The 17022-nt window shown below is 36.8% G+C and overlaps 1 protein-coding gene across 7 annotated transcripts in view; it reads left to right on the top strand.

Moving 5' to 3' along the window:
- The window catches only part of ACAP2 (ArfGAP with coiled-coil, ankyrin repeat and PH domains 2), a 177032-nt gene extending 160338 nt beyond the window's left edge, over positions 1-16694 (top strand). For all 7 annotated transcript variants that reach the window (XM_073023764.1, XM_008009595.3, XM_038003092.2 and 4 more), the window contains 3 exons: positions 1546-1656; positions 5247-5308; positions 12012-16694. In XM_073023764.1, the coding sequence (XP_072879865.1) occupies positions 1546-1656; positions 5247-5308; positions 12012-12112 (274 nt within the window). In that variant the 3' untranslated portion in view covers positions 12113-16694. The remainder of the gene's footprint in view (positions 1-1545; positions 1657-5246; positions 5309-12011) is intronic.
- The last annotated feature ends 328 nt before the right edge of the window (positions 16695-17022 follow it).

Below are 17022 nucleotides of genomic sequence, written 5' to 3'. Positions count from 1 at the left end.
AGCTCACTGTAACCTCCGCCTCCTGGGTTCACGCTGTTCTTCTGCCTTAGCCCCCTGAGTAGCTGGGATTACGGGTGTACGCTACCACACCTGGGCTAATTGTTTGTATTTTTAGTAGAGATGAGGTTTCATCATGTTGGCCAGGCTGGTCTTGAACTCCTGACCTCAGGTGTTCCGCCCGCCTCAACCTCCCACAGTGCTAGGATTACAAGCATGAGCCACCGTGCCCAGTCATGTCTGGGCATTTTTATCATGGCTTGTTTTCTTCTATCAGCAAGGAGCAAGGAGATTCAGTCTGACAACTTCATCATTAAAACTTGCTACACTTAAAAAAGGTAGTATTTAAGGTAGTACTTAACTCATACTTTGTATTTTCTTCTTTTTTTTAAGAGATGGGAGTCTCACTGTGTTGCTCAGGTTGGAGTGTGGTGACTGTTCATAGGCACATTCACAACTCACCACAGCCTTGAATTCTGGGGCTCAGGGTCTCCTGCCTCAGCTCCCCAAGTGGCTGGGACTACAGGCACGCCCTGCCACTCCCAGCTAATTTTTAAATTTTTTTTAGAGACAGAGTGTTGCTATGTTGCTCAGGCTGGTCTTGAACTTTTGACCTCAAGTGATACCCCCTACCTCCGCCTTCTGAGTAGCTGAGATTACAGGTGCTTACCTTGCCCAGCCATTATTTTCTTCTTAAACTATCAAAATTCTTTCCATTTTATTTCATAGACTCTATTTAGTCATTCTTTCATATTTTTAAATTTTTGTCAGTTTATTCAAGTCATTAATATTTGCGAGTACAGCAAGGAGATTACTTCCCATTCTTTGCTGTTGTATTATCATTATTGTGAAGTTTACATTGCCTTGGCTTTCTTCATTTTCAAATAGTGACCTTGAGTGATCTTTTTTTCATTTAGGTTTATAGATACCTGTGCGCATCTTTGTATGATATTCTTTTTTTTTTTTTTTTTTTGAGACAGTGTCTCGCTCTCGCCCAGGCTGGAGTGCAGTGGCACGATCTCGGTTCACTGCAAGCTCTGCTTCCCGGGTTCACGCCATTCTGCTCCTTCAGCCTCCTGTGTAGCTGGAACTACAGGCACCCGCCACCATGCCAGGCTAATTTTTTTTTTTGTAGTTTTAGTAGAGACGGAGTTTCACCATGTTAGCCAGGATGGTCTCGATCTCCTGAGCTCGTGATCCGCCCGCCTCGGCCTCCCAAAGTGCTGGGATTACAGGCGTGAGCCACCGTGCCCGGCCTTTTTATGATACTCTTTGAGGGCAGGGACCACACCTTATATATCCACCATGCTGTCTTTATAGCACCGGATTAAATAAGATAACATATGCAAAAATACCTTGAGACTTGTAAAATGTTGATCTTGATAAGCTTTTATTAGTAGAGTTAGTGTTCAATTAATAGTTGTGGAATGAAAGAAGAATTTCCTAATGAAAATGTTATTTCTTTAAGTTAAGTAGTACTTTTTTAAGGTGAATACTAATTTTTTTTTCTTACTGACGATATCTCAAAAATGCTGTTTTCTTAAACAGGCAGGTATGTTTATTCCTAAAACGAGGTGCCAATCAACATGCCACTGATGAAGAAGGGAAAGACCCTTTGAGTATAGCTGTGGAAGCAGCCAATGCTGATATAGTAACCTTGTAAGTACTTCCTTTTTACTTGACTATTTCCATACAGTGAATTGCAGTTGTCCCTTGGTTATCCGCAGTGAATTGGTTCCAAGACCCTATGGATACCAACATCCACATATGCTCATGTCCCTTATATAAAATGGTATGCATTTACACGTAACTTACGTACCTCCCCCCATATACTTTAAATCATCTCTACTTATTACACCTCATACAATGGAAATACTATGTAGTTTTTATACTATAGTGTTTTGTATTTGTATTTACTTATTTTATTTATTTATTTATTTATTTATTTATTTATTTATTTATTTATTTATTTTTGAGACCGACTCTCGCTCTGTTGCCTAGACTGGATTGCACTGGCTCACTGCAACCTTCACCTCCCAGGTTTAAGAGATTCTCCTGCCTCAGCCTCCCTAGTAGCTGGGATTACAGGTGTGATCCACCACAACCTGCTAATTTTTGTATTTTTAGTAGAGACGGGGTTTCACTATGTTGGCCAGGCTGGTCTTGAACTCCTGACCTCAAGTAGTTCACCCACCTTGGCCTCCCAAAGTGCTGGGATTACAGGGGTGAGCCACTGTGCGTAGTGATTATTTTTTATTTTTATTTTTATTTTTATTTTTATTTTTGAGACGGAGTCTCGCTCTGTCACCCAGGCTGGAGTGCAGTGGGACCATGTTGGCTCACTGCAACCTCCCATCTCCTGGGTTCTAGCAATTCTCCTGCCTCAGCCTCCTTAGTAGCTGGGATTACAGGCCCCCACTACCACGCCCAGCTAATTTTTTTATATTTTTAGTAGAGACAGGTTTCACCATGCTGGCCAGGCTGGTCTTGAACTCCTGACCTCAGGTGATCCACCCACCTCAGCCTCCCAAAGTGCTGGGATTACAGGTGTGAGCCACCACACCTGGCCGATTATTTGTATTTTTAAATTGTTGTATGGTTATTTTTTATTGCCTTTTTTCCCCTGATTATTTTCCATTGGTGATTGGTTGAACCCACAGAGAAGGACAGCCAACTGTACTTCCACAGAGTGTTAACATAGCGTTGTGCATTGTGTGAACTTCGAAGTTGGCTGGTATTTACTTTGTGCCACGTACTTCTCTAAGCACGTTAAATGTATTAAACACTTTAAATGCATGAATTTATTTGGTTCTCGCAGCAGCTCTATGAGGAAGATATTGTTAATATTGTCTTCATTTTATAGAAAAAGAACCCAAACCATAGATCATTTGAGATGTTAGTACGTGGTGGAGTTGGGATAGGAAACCAAGAATTGTGTCCCTAAAACCCATGTTCTTAGCCATTTGTGCTACACTGCCTGATACAGAAACAGAAAACCAGTGACTTTAAAATGGTTTCTTTTTTTTTTTTTTTTTTTTTTTTTTGGGACAGAGTGTTGCTCTTGTCGCCCAGGCTGGAGTGCAGTGGCACGATCTTAGCTCAGCAACCTCTGCCTCCTGGGTTCAAGCAATTCTCCCGCCTCAGCCTCCTGAGTAGCTGGGATTACAGGCATGCGCCACCATGCCTGGCTAATTTTGTATTTTTAGTAGATGAAGTTTCTCCATGTTGGCCAGGCTGGTCTTGAACTCCTGACCTCAGGTGATCTGCCCACCTCGGGCTCCCAAAGTGCCGGGATTACAGGCATGAGCCACTGCACCTGGCTAAAATGGTTTCTTTGTCTCTCTGTATAGTACTAGGGCAGAGGCTGGGATTGTTAGAGTAACAGGTAATTATTCTACTACCTTGAGAATTAGAGGATTCTACAATTCTGTAGGCAAGACAGTTGCATTGATGTTAGTAATTTGTGAAGTTCCATTACCTTTGGGCAGTGGTAGGAATTTGTACTTGTTTTTAAAAAGAATTGTTCACATGAAACCAGGTGCTGCCACCCCTAATCCAAGCTGCTCAGGAGATTGAGGTGGGAGGGCTGCTTAAGCCCAGAAACTGGAGAAAAGCCTGGGCAACAAAGTGAGACCCTGTCTCTACAAAAAATTAAAAATTAGCCAGGTGTGGTGGCACATACTTGTAGTCATAGCTACTTGGGAGGATGAACGAGAAAAAAAAAAATTATTTACCTGAATACTTAATTTTAAGATTAAAATGCATGCTTTTGAATGTTTGAATAAGATTTAATATTATCTTTTAAATAATTTTGAGGTCTTAATTTGATTTACATATCAGATCAAAGTAGTTTATTACACATGGAATTCAGAAAATTAATTGCCACCTATACCTTATTATGTAGGAAATCTCAAGCATATTTTGTATTGTCACTTACTCATTTTATCCTGGGCTAAATGAAGCCCATAATTGCTTATCCCCCATCACTGGAGAAGAAATAGGTCCATTCACACTCCTGAGCTCCTACTGAGAATTCTTGACTTCTCATATGTCACCCTTCTGCCAAATAAAAAATCAAAACAGCAAAACAGACTTTCTCAGATCCTTTCCCCCAAGGAGGGGTTACTGTTATTATGGAGGCTATTACAGGAAAATGTAGAACTCTTAAATCATTACAGATTGACAGTAGAAGAAAGATAAGTTATTCAAGAAAAGATAGGAATGATATAAAGAAGCTCTGCAGGCAGCTTCCAAGGCAATACCTGTATAGCAATGGACGCTTCCCTTAAAAATAATCTGTTCTCAGATCGTCTAAATTTTCTTGTTTTACTTGGTGTGAGTGCTTCAGTTTCACTTAAAAATTTTTGTAAGTAAGCATCCTCTGTAAAAACCCAAATGCCAAAGGAAGATTTATGAAACTGTTGTTAATACACAGAGTGGTCAAGTGAGGAGATGAAGGGAATTGTGGAACGTTGAAGATAGGAAAATTTCATGTCACACGCTGCAGTTGCCAAAGAGAACATTTCAGAAGAGGGTGATGGAGGTCTGAGAAGGTAGTGGAAATATGGTGGCCCAGAAGGACAGACGAGAGGTACAGAGTAGGAGAGGGGTACCAAACACAGTATTTGTCTATTTTAAAATGTTGCTTAAAGGAAATACTTAGCTTCTGAACCTGGTGCTGCATGTCATCTGCTGCCAAGATGAATAACCTAAAAAGAATATATAAGCAATAGGTAATGTTGGAAAATTCTTGATAACCCATAGTCATTTATTATAATGTTTGTATATCAAAATATATTCCCAGTATTTAGAGGCGACACATGCTGCTTATATGTCTGGAACGACCTCACTTCAGGGCGAACCAGAGTGAACTTATGACAGGGTCTCACTTCTGCACTGTAGAAGCAATAATTTCAACAGTTGGCAGTTAAAATTTGACAGGTTGCTGTAAGAGCCAGGAATTCTCAGGCATCTGGAGGAAGCAAGCCACTAGAGGTACTGCAGGGATGCTGCTGAAATAGAACTAAAATGCAGTGGTCGGAAAAGTTTTATTGTCCTTTCTCTTGAGAGTTGTATGAAGGTGAGATGGTTACCTTTGTACCTCAGATTGCTGGGTTTGATAAACTAAAAGCCAGATTATTTTAATGGCAAATAAAAGACAGTTACATTAGTACATGTGTTACCTGTTTATAGACTTTCTTTATGACATTGTATAATGTCATCTAAAACGCTATTTTATGTGTTTTTAGGTTACGTTTAGCAAGAATGAATGAAGAGATGCGGGAATCCGAAGGACTTTACGGACAGCCAGGTCAATATTCTACTAATAACCACACTGAGATGCAGTATAAGAAATGCATTCAGGAATTTATCAGTTTACAACTGGAAGATTCATAGTTCTTTAGCAAACTAATGTGATACTATAGAGTTTTTATAACCTACTTGTAAATTGTGAGTTGTTAGCTTTATACTGTACTTAACTGAATCCTTGGGTGGCTAATCCTGGGCCTTTAAAAATTCGTAACTCTTCCTATGACAGTACACGTCGACTTGCTCTATTTAACTCTGGCTGCTGACTTCTTTATTTGCTGTACAGATGTCTTCCATATACATTCCAGTGAAGTGAATGGAATGGTAAAAATATTCTTTATATACTTACAGCAGCAAAATAGTTGTTTTCTTTTTGGAATTCTTTTTAGCTGTCAAGTGAATATAACAAAATTGTTTTCTTTTTGTTATTCAGGGAATTTCTATAAATTACGTTCAGGGAAAAAAAAAAATCACCATGTGTCTGGCATATAAAAAGCCAGTATGGAAAATACCAAGAAAACGTTTACTGATGAGTTTTGTACTACAATCTAAAAATGAGTTGAAGATTTAAAATGAAAATTCACCAGGTGGAGAAGTCCATGATGTGAGTGGAGCTAGTTTGAAAGACTGAGGGCAAAGGTCTCATCTTATCTAAAGCTAAAGCTTTGCCTCCAGGCAGTTGTACATTATCTCTTAGATAAGTGGAATTATTTAGAACAATACTTTTTGCAGCTGATGGCAGAGTAGATTTATTCTACTTGAGAAATTTCAATTCATGATCACCTCAAGTTTCATTTTGAGTAATTTTCACCTTTGAATCAAGACGTCAAGGAAGAAATATTGCCCATCAGATTCTTCTCTTTGATGAACACGTTGATTAGACATTTTTCACAGAGAAGAGAGTAATTATTGGTTCTCTTGTTTCATGAATTTGAGTATGTGAATTACTCTGTTTAAAATTTATATGCACATTAGTAAAAAATTTCAGGAATTCATGACTAAAATACTTGAGAATGTTCAGTTTGCAATGAGTAGGTTTGGTTTTTAAAAAATGAATATGGTTACATTATTTTTAAAGTGACCTGGTAATATCATCTCTTCTTCCTGCTTAAATATATTTTGAAATTTCTGTACTTCAGCCATTTATTTCAACGAGATTAATATATAATTAATGTGAGGCCATTCTTTCCTCAGAGGACCATATTTACTACTGCTTATTTTTGGCCTAATTTAATATGGAACAAGTAAGAACGTTAAGAATAGAGGCACTTCAGCTAGATATTTCTAATCTAGGGTGTCCCACTTTAATCCTATGGATCATACAATACTAGGCGGCTCATGAAGTTTCAGGATGTAAGAGTACTGATTAAGGGTGAAGCTCTAGCATTAATTCTGGATTTCACCCATTTGTTTTAAACTTGAATGTTAGATTTTAAATAGGTTATAATTTTGTAACAGATATTCTTAACTGATAGTATTACTAGGCCATTTTTGAGGCCTTTGTGTTTAAGCACTTTAAAATAAAAATTGTTTAAAAAATATGACCTGCTATTTGTGAGAGAAGAGTGAACCTCAAGATTTTAAGTTGAACAGTTATTTTCCCCCTGAAATTTTTAACTTCAATGTTTGGTTAGCTGCTCTTTCCTTAAGGTGTTTGCTGATGATGTTCACCCAGCTGATTAGCCAGGTGGTCAGTGGTAGACTCTTCTCTGAAGTTGGGAAGCTTGAAGGGAGAGGGCCTCTAAGTTCTTGCCACTTCTAGTTGCACCCAGATTGCTTGGGTTTCTGCTGCCATCATTTAGGAGCGTTCAAATGTCTTTCACTGTCATTTTTGAGTTTATATATACATAAACTTAAAATGTATAAAAAAGATTTTTCCAATTTATTTTAATGAAAACTTGAAAAAAAAAGCCTCGTTTTAAAACAAGCTCTCCTACCATTCTCACATTCTACAGGTTAAAAGATCAGAATTCTGGAAATAGTATATCAGAATAAAATTGAGATTTTTGTAATTTATTTGAGGATCATCTTGAAAAGGGTTAGATTTTTAACTCATTCAGAGGGCCTGATATTTAAAGCAGGATAATTTTATGCGTAGACAGGGGACATGGTGAAATGGCATAGCAGTTGCTCTCCGGTTACTGTTCTTTTCCTTTATGAGTCTTTAGACAGCGGGTATGTTTGGCTCAGGCAGCGGCTCTTTGTTTTTCCTCTGCTTATCACTGTACATTTTTCTGTCAAACGCTTTGGTTACTTGTTTTATTGGGATCCTTTTTTGGTTTTCTTAGCAATAGTATGAAGACTTCAGAACTCTGGGTAACTTAAATGCAGGTATTTTTAATCTTTTGATAATGAAGAGCTCTATCCTTTAAAAGATTCAGATGTAATCTTTGGCAATCACTGATTTATTTCTAAGAAACCCCACTTGTGAACTTTCTATTTGTACAACCCTGAGGACCTGGGACTCCCTGTTTCTTGCGTGGGGTGATGTGAGAGCACACATTTTTTTTCAAAAGGTGTGTCTCTCTTTGGCAGTCCCTGTAGCCCTTAGGAGACGTGGGTGGGTAAGGGAAACAGCACACTCTTCTCTCAATTATTGGAAACCAGTTTGGTGGTTCCCACAGTCTCTGGCTCTGTGACTCTTCTTGATCGTTGGCAGGCTCTCAGCCAGTTGAGAATCATCACTGCTTTAGGGACCCACTGCTGGTTATGTGAGTATGTAGCAAGCACAAGTTGGGAATCGTTGATCTAAGCAATTATGAAAGTAAGCTGTTACCAACCCAGAAGGGGTAAGGTCATGCATATGATGACCTGGGGGTGGGTCTCACATGCTGCCATCCCTTTGAGGGGAGTACATTTCAAGAGCAAAATCAGCAAACTCTTGAATCGTCATAACTGCTGTTGTGGTAGATATTCTGAATACCAAAAATTAAAAATAAATTTAAACTGTCAGTGGAAACACAGCAGTCTGCATTTTAAAAACTCAGAGCTGTCCAGGCACATAGAATAGTTAAGTGTCTGAAGGGAAATAGAATGTGGTTAAGTTTAAAGAATATGCTTAGTATTATAAATGTTGAGTGATTAGTTGTTTACCATTAATAATAAACTGTTAACTGTATTTCTCGGAACATTCCGTGGCAGCATATTCTGGGTTGTTGTTATGTAGACAAATTATATTTGCCTTGGGAAAAATTCTAAGTAATCAAAATTATATTTAAATATTAAAAAATCACATTGAAGTTCAATTTGTGTTAGCTGTATTAAATATCTTGGTCACTATTGTTCTTGTAACGTTTGCTTTGCTTTTGGCAACACATTTTGAGATCTAAGAAAGGTAGTACTTTAACAGTGCATTAATTAATGTTTTGTTAGAAGCTAAATGTTAACAAAAAGTTTTGTGTGTGTATGTGAAGGTGGCAACTTCCTTTTGTATTAACGCTTTTTAAATGTATTCAGTCAGTGAAACCAATGATTATTATAGCACCAACACTTTCATTCAAGGAAACATTTAATAGAGTCTTATAATTTGTTTTGCATGGTACAATGGTTCTACTAAAATATACTTCTGTAATAGGTACTAGATGATTTAAAAACAAAAACAGAGAAACCATTTAAAAAATTCCATAGCTTGTTACACAAAATATGCATTGCTAATAGTAGAAGCCATATATTGCCATTGTACTGTTGTAATACTTAACAGTGCTCATCTGGTGCTACCTGTAGACTGTTTGGTATTCACGTCTGCTAGACCCTTCTTCCTGTTTCTTCTTGAATGTATAATGTGTGCCTTTTAAGTTACTTCTAGTGTTGAATGGTAAAATCTTTGTGGTATTTTTGTATTATAATCTGCACTTTACACTTCTTGGAAAGGAAAATTCCAGACTATCCGGTTTAAATAGTCTTTTAAAAATATTTATAATGTTTACAATAAATATTTTAAATATTTTAATTCAATATCTAAAAATTAGAAAAAATATTTTATATGGTTTGTTGCTATTTGTTGCTCTCTCCTCTATTTATTTTATATCTTTTAGAATGGTTAAAAATGAAAATAGCAATGTTTGTCTTTTGATGTGGAAGTAAACTTTTACGAAATCATGGGTATAATTGGATTGTCTTACCAGTTGTTCCAGCGTATCAACCTTTTATTTTGGTCATGTCAATATGAGTTAGATGTTAGTTACTCTCAGCCACCTGTTAATAATCTCTTCTCACTGTTTTTTTCTTTAAAAAAGACTTTTTTCTTTAAAGTAGATTGATTAGGTTTAATTGATTGATTGAAGTCAGGAATAAATTTCCAGGGCTAAAAGAAAACTATATAGAGATATTAATAAGTTGCTTTTTACCTAGACTAAATATAAAAAGTGACTAAAAAGTGTTAAAAAAACATTTTTTTTTGAGGCAGTGTCTTGCTCTGTCACCCAGGCTGGAGTGCAGTGGCCTGAACTCGGCTCACTGCAAGCTCCGCCTCCCAGGTTCACGCCATTCTCCTGCCTCAGCCTCCCAAGTAGCTGGGACTACAGGTGCCCGCCACCTCGCCTGGCTAATTTTTTGTATTTTCAGTAGAGACGGGGTTTCACCGTGTTAGCCAGGATGGTCTCGATCTCCTGACCTTGTGATCCGCCTGCCTTAGCCTCCCAAAGTGCTGGGAGAGGCGTAAGCCACCGCGCCTGGCCAAAAGTATTAAAATTTTTTAATTCAGAATCTTGGCTTATGCTGTTAGACCTTTTTACTAGATCTTTATTCCTATCCTCACTTTTTTTTAATTCTCTAGCTTTTGGTATGACATCTCTTGCCTCAAAAATCTCACCTTTTAAAAACTGACAAAACTTACTGCAATATTAACAACAGCTGTAGCAATGAGTGTGTTATAAGATGGGTGCAAGGTATCTTTTTTATTTTATTTTTTTTTTGAGACGGAGTCTCGCTCTGTCACCCAGGCTGGAGTGCAGTGGCCGGATCTCGGCTCACTGCAAGCTCCGCCTCCCGGGTTTACGCCATTCTCCTGCCTCAGCCTCCTGAGTAGCTGGGACTACAGACACCTGCCACCTCGCCCCGCTAGTTTTTTCTGTATTTTTAGCAGAGACGGGGTTTCACCGTGTTAGCCAGGATGGTCTCGATCTCCTGACCTCGTGATCCGCCCGTCTCAGCCTCCCAAAGTGCTGGGATTACAGGCTTGAGAATGCAAGGTATCTTATAGGAGATAATTATAAAACATGTTACAACAATAATATTCAAAAACAGTATTTTATGGTTGAAATCTTAAGAACAGAAGTTGAAATCTTAAGAACAGAATTATGCCAAGCATTTGTATAAGGCTAATGTTAGCAGGAAGCATTAATGATGAATGATTTGTCTTGAAAATAAGATTCCTTTGTCTGAGGGATTGATCTGTATGTGTGTGTATATTTAGTTTCTCATGACAAGAAAAATGGTATTCAGTCAGCTATAATATCAGTATCTATAATCTCTTTCTCGACAACATATTTATACATATACACATTTATTTTTCTAATTTAACAGATGTCCTTGGTATTTACTTGCATTTTGTCATAGCATTCTTGCTCATATGACCTGCAGCAAAACAAAAACAAACCCAACTTTTAAATATGCAAAACTATGATTTTAAAGCCTTTTTTTTTTTCTTTTTTTTTTTTTTTGAGACAGAGTCTTGCTCTGTCGCCCAGGATGGAGTGCAGTGGCGCGATCTCGGCTCACTGCAACCTCCATCTCCCGGGTTCAAGCAATTCTTCTGCCTCAGCCTCCCGAGTAGCTAGGATTACAGGCACTCACCACCACGCCTGGGTAATTTTTGTATTTTTAGTGGAGGCAGCGTTTCATCCTGTTGGCTGGACTGGTCTCAAACTCCTGACCTCAGGTGATCTGCCCGCTTCGGCCTCCCAAAGTGCTGGGATTGCAGGCATGAGCCACCACGCACTACCTTAAAGCCATTTTCTAGGATTTTGTTGTTAATTTTTGTAGAGACGTAGTCTCACCATGTTGCCCAGACTGGTCTTGAACTCCTGGCCTCACCCAGTTCTCCCCCCCACCACCCCTTAGCCTCCCAAAGTGTTGGGGTTATAGGTGTGAGGCCCTGCACCTGACCAGATTTTATGAGTTTAGTAAGCAGTGGATGTAGGTGCATTAGTTTTAATTACGCACTAAAGTTTGACTAAAAAATTACTTTTTTACATGCTCTTTTAAATTCCTTTTAATTAAAAGACAGTATTATTTTTCCCTGAGTATCAGTTTGTCCTGATTATCGGTTTGTCTTGTTACTAACTTGTATCCATCCAAAACATTAGTATTTAGGTTTTAGTCATTTCTTTTGGCCTTTATCAAGGGAAACATTTATTGAAAGGAGGTCTCATTTACTATACCTCATTTAGAATGACTTTCCCCCTCATGTGTTAATAAACGTATTTCTTCACATTGCTTTAACACACTTGCATCTTTGCTCTTTTCTAACTCCGAGCTTTCTTCTGTGGCTGCATCTGAGGTGCTTTTTTCAGGTATAGTTTTTTTTTTCTTTCATTACATAATTTTTCAGCATTTATTTTTAGTTGCCCCTTTTCTTCCAAAAATGCTCATCTGAACAAAATTTTAATGTAATGAATTATAAAATAGTACTAGTAATAAATATGAATGTTGTTTTATTAATACTTGTGTAAATGTTTAAAGTGCCTTTATTTTATTTCATGCAGGTGATGAAACTTACCAGGACATATTTCGTGATTTTTCCCAAATGGCATCCAATAATCCAGAGAAACTAAATCGTTTCCAGCAAGATTCACAGAAATTCTGAATTGTTTTTAAAATGGGAAAATATGAAATCTGGTGACCCCCTAATGTATACAGCTAAAACTTCACAATTTTTTACTGCTTTAATTCTACTTTATTTTGGTAGATATTGAATGGCTTGGAAGAAAGGTACCCATTCATATATTTACAAATTAAAACAGTTATCTGGTAGTTGGAGAGGAACCTAATTTAGGACCTCTTTTATTAAAAAAGCCTATTTAAAGGGCTATTTCTGTAGGTAAAAGTTCAGTCTAGATTTAGGCCATCTCTAGGTTACCATATGCTAGGCGGTCAGACGGAAATGATTCTTTTGCCAATGGGTGGTAGCACTGAATTTTTCCCACCGTGCGTCTTGCCCAGGATCATTCAGTCGAGCATGTCTTCATCAAGTGGGAGCCAACTGTCCTGCCTGCCTCAAGAATATGTTTTTTCTTTAGCTTTCCTGATGATTTTTGGTGGTTCAGAAATAGGTGTGTGTGTTTATGTGTTTTGGTAACCTAGCTTTCATACACTCAATATACGATTTATTAGAACCAGAGAATGTGTTTTCCCCATTTGTTCATAAATGCAGTTATACTTCTTAGATGACAGGTTATTGTCCAGTACTTTAATGTATGTATGTATAATGGCTGTACAGGTAGACCATAATTCAGTCCTTTAGATTTATTTTATGCAGCAAATTTTAATCACAAAAAAAACCCCAGTTCAAAATGTGTAGTTCTTCATTGTTGGGTTGATTTCCTGAAGCCTTGACAGATGTATCGATGTAATAAAACTGTCTAACAGGTTACTTGAATGTTGCAAAATTATGCTTTCATCAAAATTTAACTTTTAAAGGAAAAATCAATTTATAAAATAATATAGGCCATTTTTATATTTGAAATTTGTCCTTTTAAAGATATAGTTTTGCTGTTGCTCCTAGTGAAAGAATCTCTGTACAAAGGAGAAAAAGAACCCCACTTATTCTTAGTTAATACTAAAATATATAGTAATAAATTGCTGTTTATTTTTTTCTACATCTATTTTGTGTACTTGTACACAGTGTACATTCTTTTAAATTATATCATGTATATAGCTTTAGTGTTTGGTTACATGATTCACAGACCCCTGAATTCCAAAATATTATGGATAAACATATTACGATTTATATGCCACAAATTAGTCTGATTCCATCTTTGAAATGTCTTATCAAGTATAAAATAATTAATTTGCCTTTTTTTTTTTTTTTTTTGAGATGGCGTCTTGCTCTGTCACTGAGGCTGGAGTGCAGTGGTGCGATCTCAGCTCACTGCAGACTCTTCCTCCCGGGTTCACGCCATTCTCCTGCCTCAGCCTCCCAAGTAGCTGGGACTACAGGCACCCGCCACCATGCCCAGCTAAGTTTTGTGTTTTTAGTAAAGACGGGTTTCACCATTTTGGCCAGGTTGGTCTCGAACTCCTGACCTCAGATGATCAGCCTGCTTTGGCCTCCCAGAGTGCTGGGATTACAGGCATGAGCCACTGCACCCAGCCTAATTTGCGTTTTGATTCCTTTCCATTGTTGTCAACAATTAAGTTTATTCTTCTTTTAGAAATTATATGTAAATGATATTATTGATACTTTCTAAATAAAAGAGGTTTTTAAATATTTAAAAATGTTATGATCCAATTATAGATACATTTTCTAACATTTCCCAGTAACTAGAGTTTTACAAATTGATTAAACATCAAATCAGAATCTAGCCAAGCAGGAATTATATTGAAATAAGTTCACATCACAGAAAAGGTTCCATAATTTGGCCAAATTGCATGTACGCAATGCTTATTTAGTAATAGTCACTATATGTTAGATGAGGATAAAAATATATTTGTGAATTATTTCTGAGGAAATGCTAACTCCCACAGCGTTGTATTTAATTATAACAATAACAGGAACATTAAATTTTTATCTTTGCTGTGTGATCTCAAAGTCATAGATCATCCGGCTTTTTAGGTACCTTCACTAAAGGCAAAAATCTGATTTGTAGTTTTTATTAGCGTGTACCTTGAAATTATTTGACCAAGAAGCTCAAAGAAAAGAAGGATGTTAAAGAAAAAGAAAGAAAGCTCACTTTTCCATTGGTGATAGTGCCCCTGCCTGTTTTAATCCCAGGATTTCATTCCTAAAGACCCTGACCTTTGTCTGAGGAAACCGAGGCAGTTTTCCTTTTGGATCTGGCCATTGGTGTGCGCTTCAGGTCACCTCTGGAGTCTCTGTGGCTGCAAAGGCGATTCCTTACAACACGCTCACCTCCTGCGGCTCGAGTTATGAGTTGTTAATGTGGCAGTAATTAGTATCTACTTACATTTAGTGGTCAGAAATGTATTTGAAGTGCCCTAAAGATGATCATGGTTCAGAATATCTTCAGAGAAAGCAAAATCTTTAATATTGCAGGGAGGCTGGCAATACAGAAATACATTTCTGTGACTTCATTTCTTGAATATGCTGAGACCCAATTTGGACTGCATTTGGCAGAAATGATGGAGTAAACAGCAAGGCTTTAAATTAAATTAATAGTTACAAGGTAGGTTGGCTCTTAGGTGAATTTAGCCATGTCAACTAATAGCTTTTCTATGGTGTGCAGCAAATCTGAGTTATGTTATGCTGTGAATTATTCAGTGCATTATAAGCAATCATAGTTTAAACAATGTTAGTCATGCTTCTGGGCTTCATTGGTCAATGTAATTGGCCTTTTTATTTTCTTTCCATAACTTTTCTGCTATTATTAATTTCTTATTCCTTATTAATCTGTTAGCTCATTATCTTTAGCTTACTAACTTAAAAATTAGATTAATATCAAAATAAGAATAGCACTATGAAGAGTTAATAAAATGCAATTTCATGTTAGAGCTAGAATAAAAGTAATTGAGCAGTTATTTGCAGTGTTTCATTACAACATTTATGTGCTTAAGATTTCTAAGGTTTTAAAAGTGACCTTTAATACAATCCTTAGAAATTCAGAAATTTTCTGATATTAGATTATGGTGTTTGCCTAATTTATACTGGTTTTCACTGTAGATTTTAATGAACTTTGATTGGTTACTTTTCCAGACATACAGATTTAATTTGGAATATGAACTTTGGTTCTTCATGAGTGCAATTTGAAAAAGAAAAAAATACACATTCAGAATCTTGCCAATTTAAGTTTGTATTTTAAAAATATTTTATGCATGTTAAGTATGGTCGCAGTAAATTGTGTGTAAGACTAAATTTACTACCATTTTGAATAATCAGACATTCCCAGATCATTCTTATATTGTCAGATAACACTTCTGTATAGTATCACTTTGGACCATGGACATGAGCTGGAAGAATGATGTATTTTTATAGATTGTATGTCCAGAATGACTTTAGAACCGCATGATACAGTGGAAGGAGCACCAGACTAGTAGTCACTACCCTTTTTGGATTCAGGGCTCCTCACAATTAAAATGAGTGGAATGAAACAAGGTGAAAACATAAAAACATCCCTTTGTATACTGTTTTGCTACTTACAGTGTACTTTGGCATTGCTTTATCTCGCTGGATTCTCACGGTAGGATTTCTGAGATCTTAATCTAAGAGCTCTGAAGTTGTCTACTTTTTTGACCCTAGGGTGCTCCTTTTGTGTTACAGAGCAGGGTCATTTGATTTGCTAGCTGGTGGCAGAGTTGGCACCATTACCCAGGTCTGACTACCAGTCAGAGGCACTTTATTTGTATCATGAAATGATTTGAAATCATTGTAAAGCAGCAAAGTCTGATAATGAATGCCAGCTTTCCTTGTGCTTTGATAACAAAGACTCCAAATAATCTGGAGAACCTGAATAAAAGTTTGAAGGGCTCGACTGGGATTTGAAGACAAAATTGTAGGAAATCTTACATTTTTGCCATAACATTAATGAAAGCAAAACATTATAAAAGTAATTTTAATTCACTATATACTTATCAATTTATTGATGCTTCCAGATGACATCTACAGATACGGTTTTGTGGACATCTTTTTCTGTTTACATAAATTTATCCACTTAAAATGTGATAATGTGGAGACAAAGCAAGGTTTGATTACATAAACTTTTCTCTGCATTGGTCTTTTCACTATCTTATTTGCTAAATTTCTTGATTTTCTTCAACCTCCCCACCCTCCATTTTTTGGATATTAAACAGGGAAAGCTTGCTACATTATAAAGGTTGTTGGCACCATTTATTTTACACAAAGGCTAAAGGTTAACTTTTGGAAATGATGAGCTACTTTTATATATGTGTTTACTCGTGCTTTGTGATATTTCTGGATCATTCCAGTCATAAAGACTTATTACATGTACTATTTCTTGCTATCTGTGAAAAGGTATATTTTAAAGAATGTATAACCAACAGTCCATTTACTTTTTATTAGTATGTAGAGGATTTGTATCTAATTCATGAATGTAGTTTTACAATAGTTTCTCATTATAAATGGAGCAAAGTACATTATCTTTATTCCAAAATGTACATTATGTAAGAATTGTAAATATACTTGATTAAGTACTTTGTATGCCAAAAAATTACAATAAGTCAATAAAAATCTCACCTCTGGCTTAGTTCTTTCATGCTGACTTACATTTTCTTGTGAAATACACTGTGAACATACCTGTCACCAGCAGTTATTTTTAAGGTACCGTATTTCTTCCCAGCCCTTTCAAATCCACATTCATCCTATTTGCTGATTACTTCAATCAATAAATCCATTTGGATCTTTTAACTATACAATTCTCTGTTCGCAGAGCTGTTATGGCCCCTAATTCATTGGCAAAAAGATAAAAAGCTTTTTTGGGGGGTGGGGAGGGGCTTGCTCTAATTTTTTTCCATTATGATGGACATTAATGTTCCTAATCTATGCAGTACATTCACATTTTATCCTTCTAGTAACAGACACAC

Source organism: Chlorocebus sabaeus, chromosome 15, assembly GCF_047675955.1.
Source record: "Chlorocebus sabaeus isolate Y175 chromosome 15, mChlSab1.0.hap1, whole genome shotgun sequence".
In the NCBI taxonomy this organism is placed as follows: domain Eukaryota; kingdom Metazoa; phylum Chordata; class Mammalia; order Primates; family Cercopithecidae; genus Chlorocebus; species Chlorocebus sabaeus.
The sequence above is the reverse complement of the archived record's forward strand: the minus strand, read 5'-3'. Positions and strand labels throughout refer to the sequence as shown.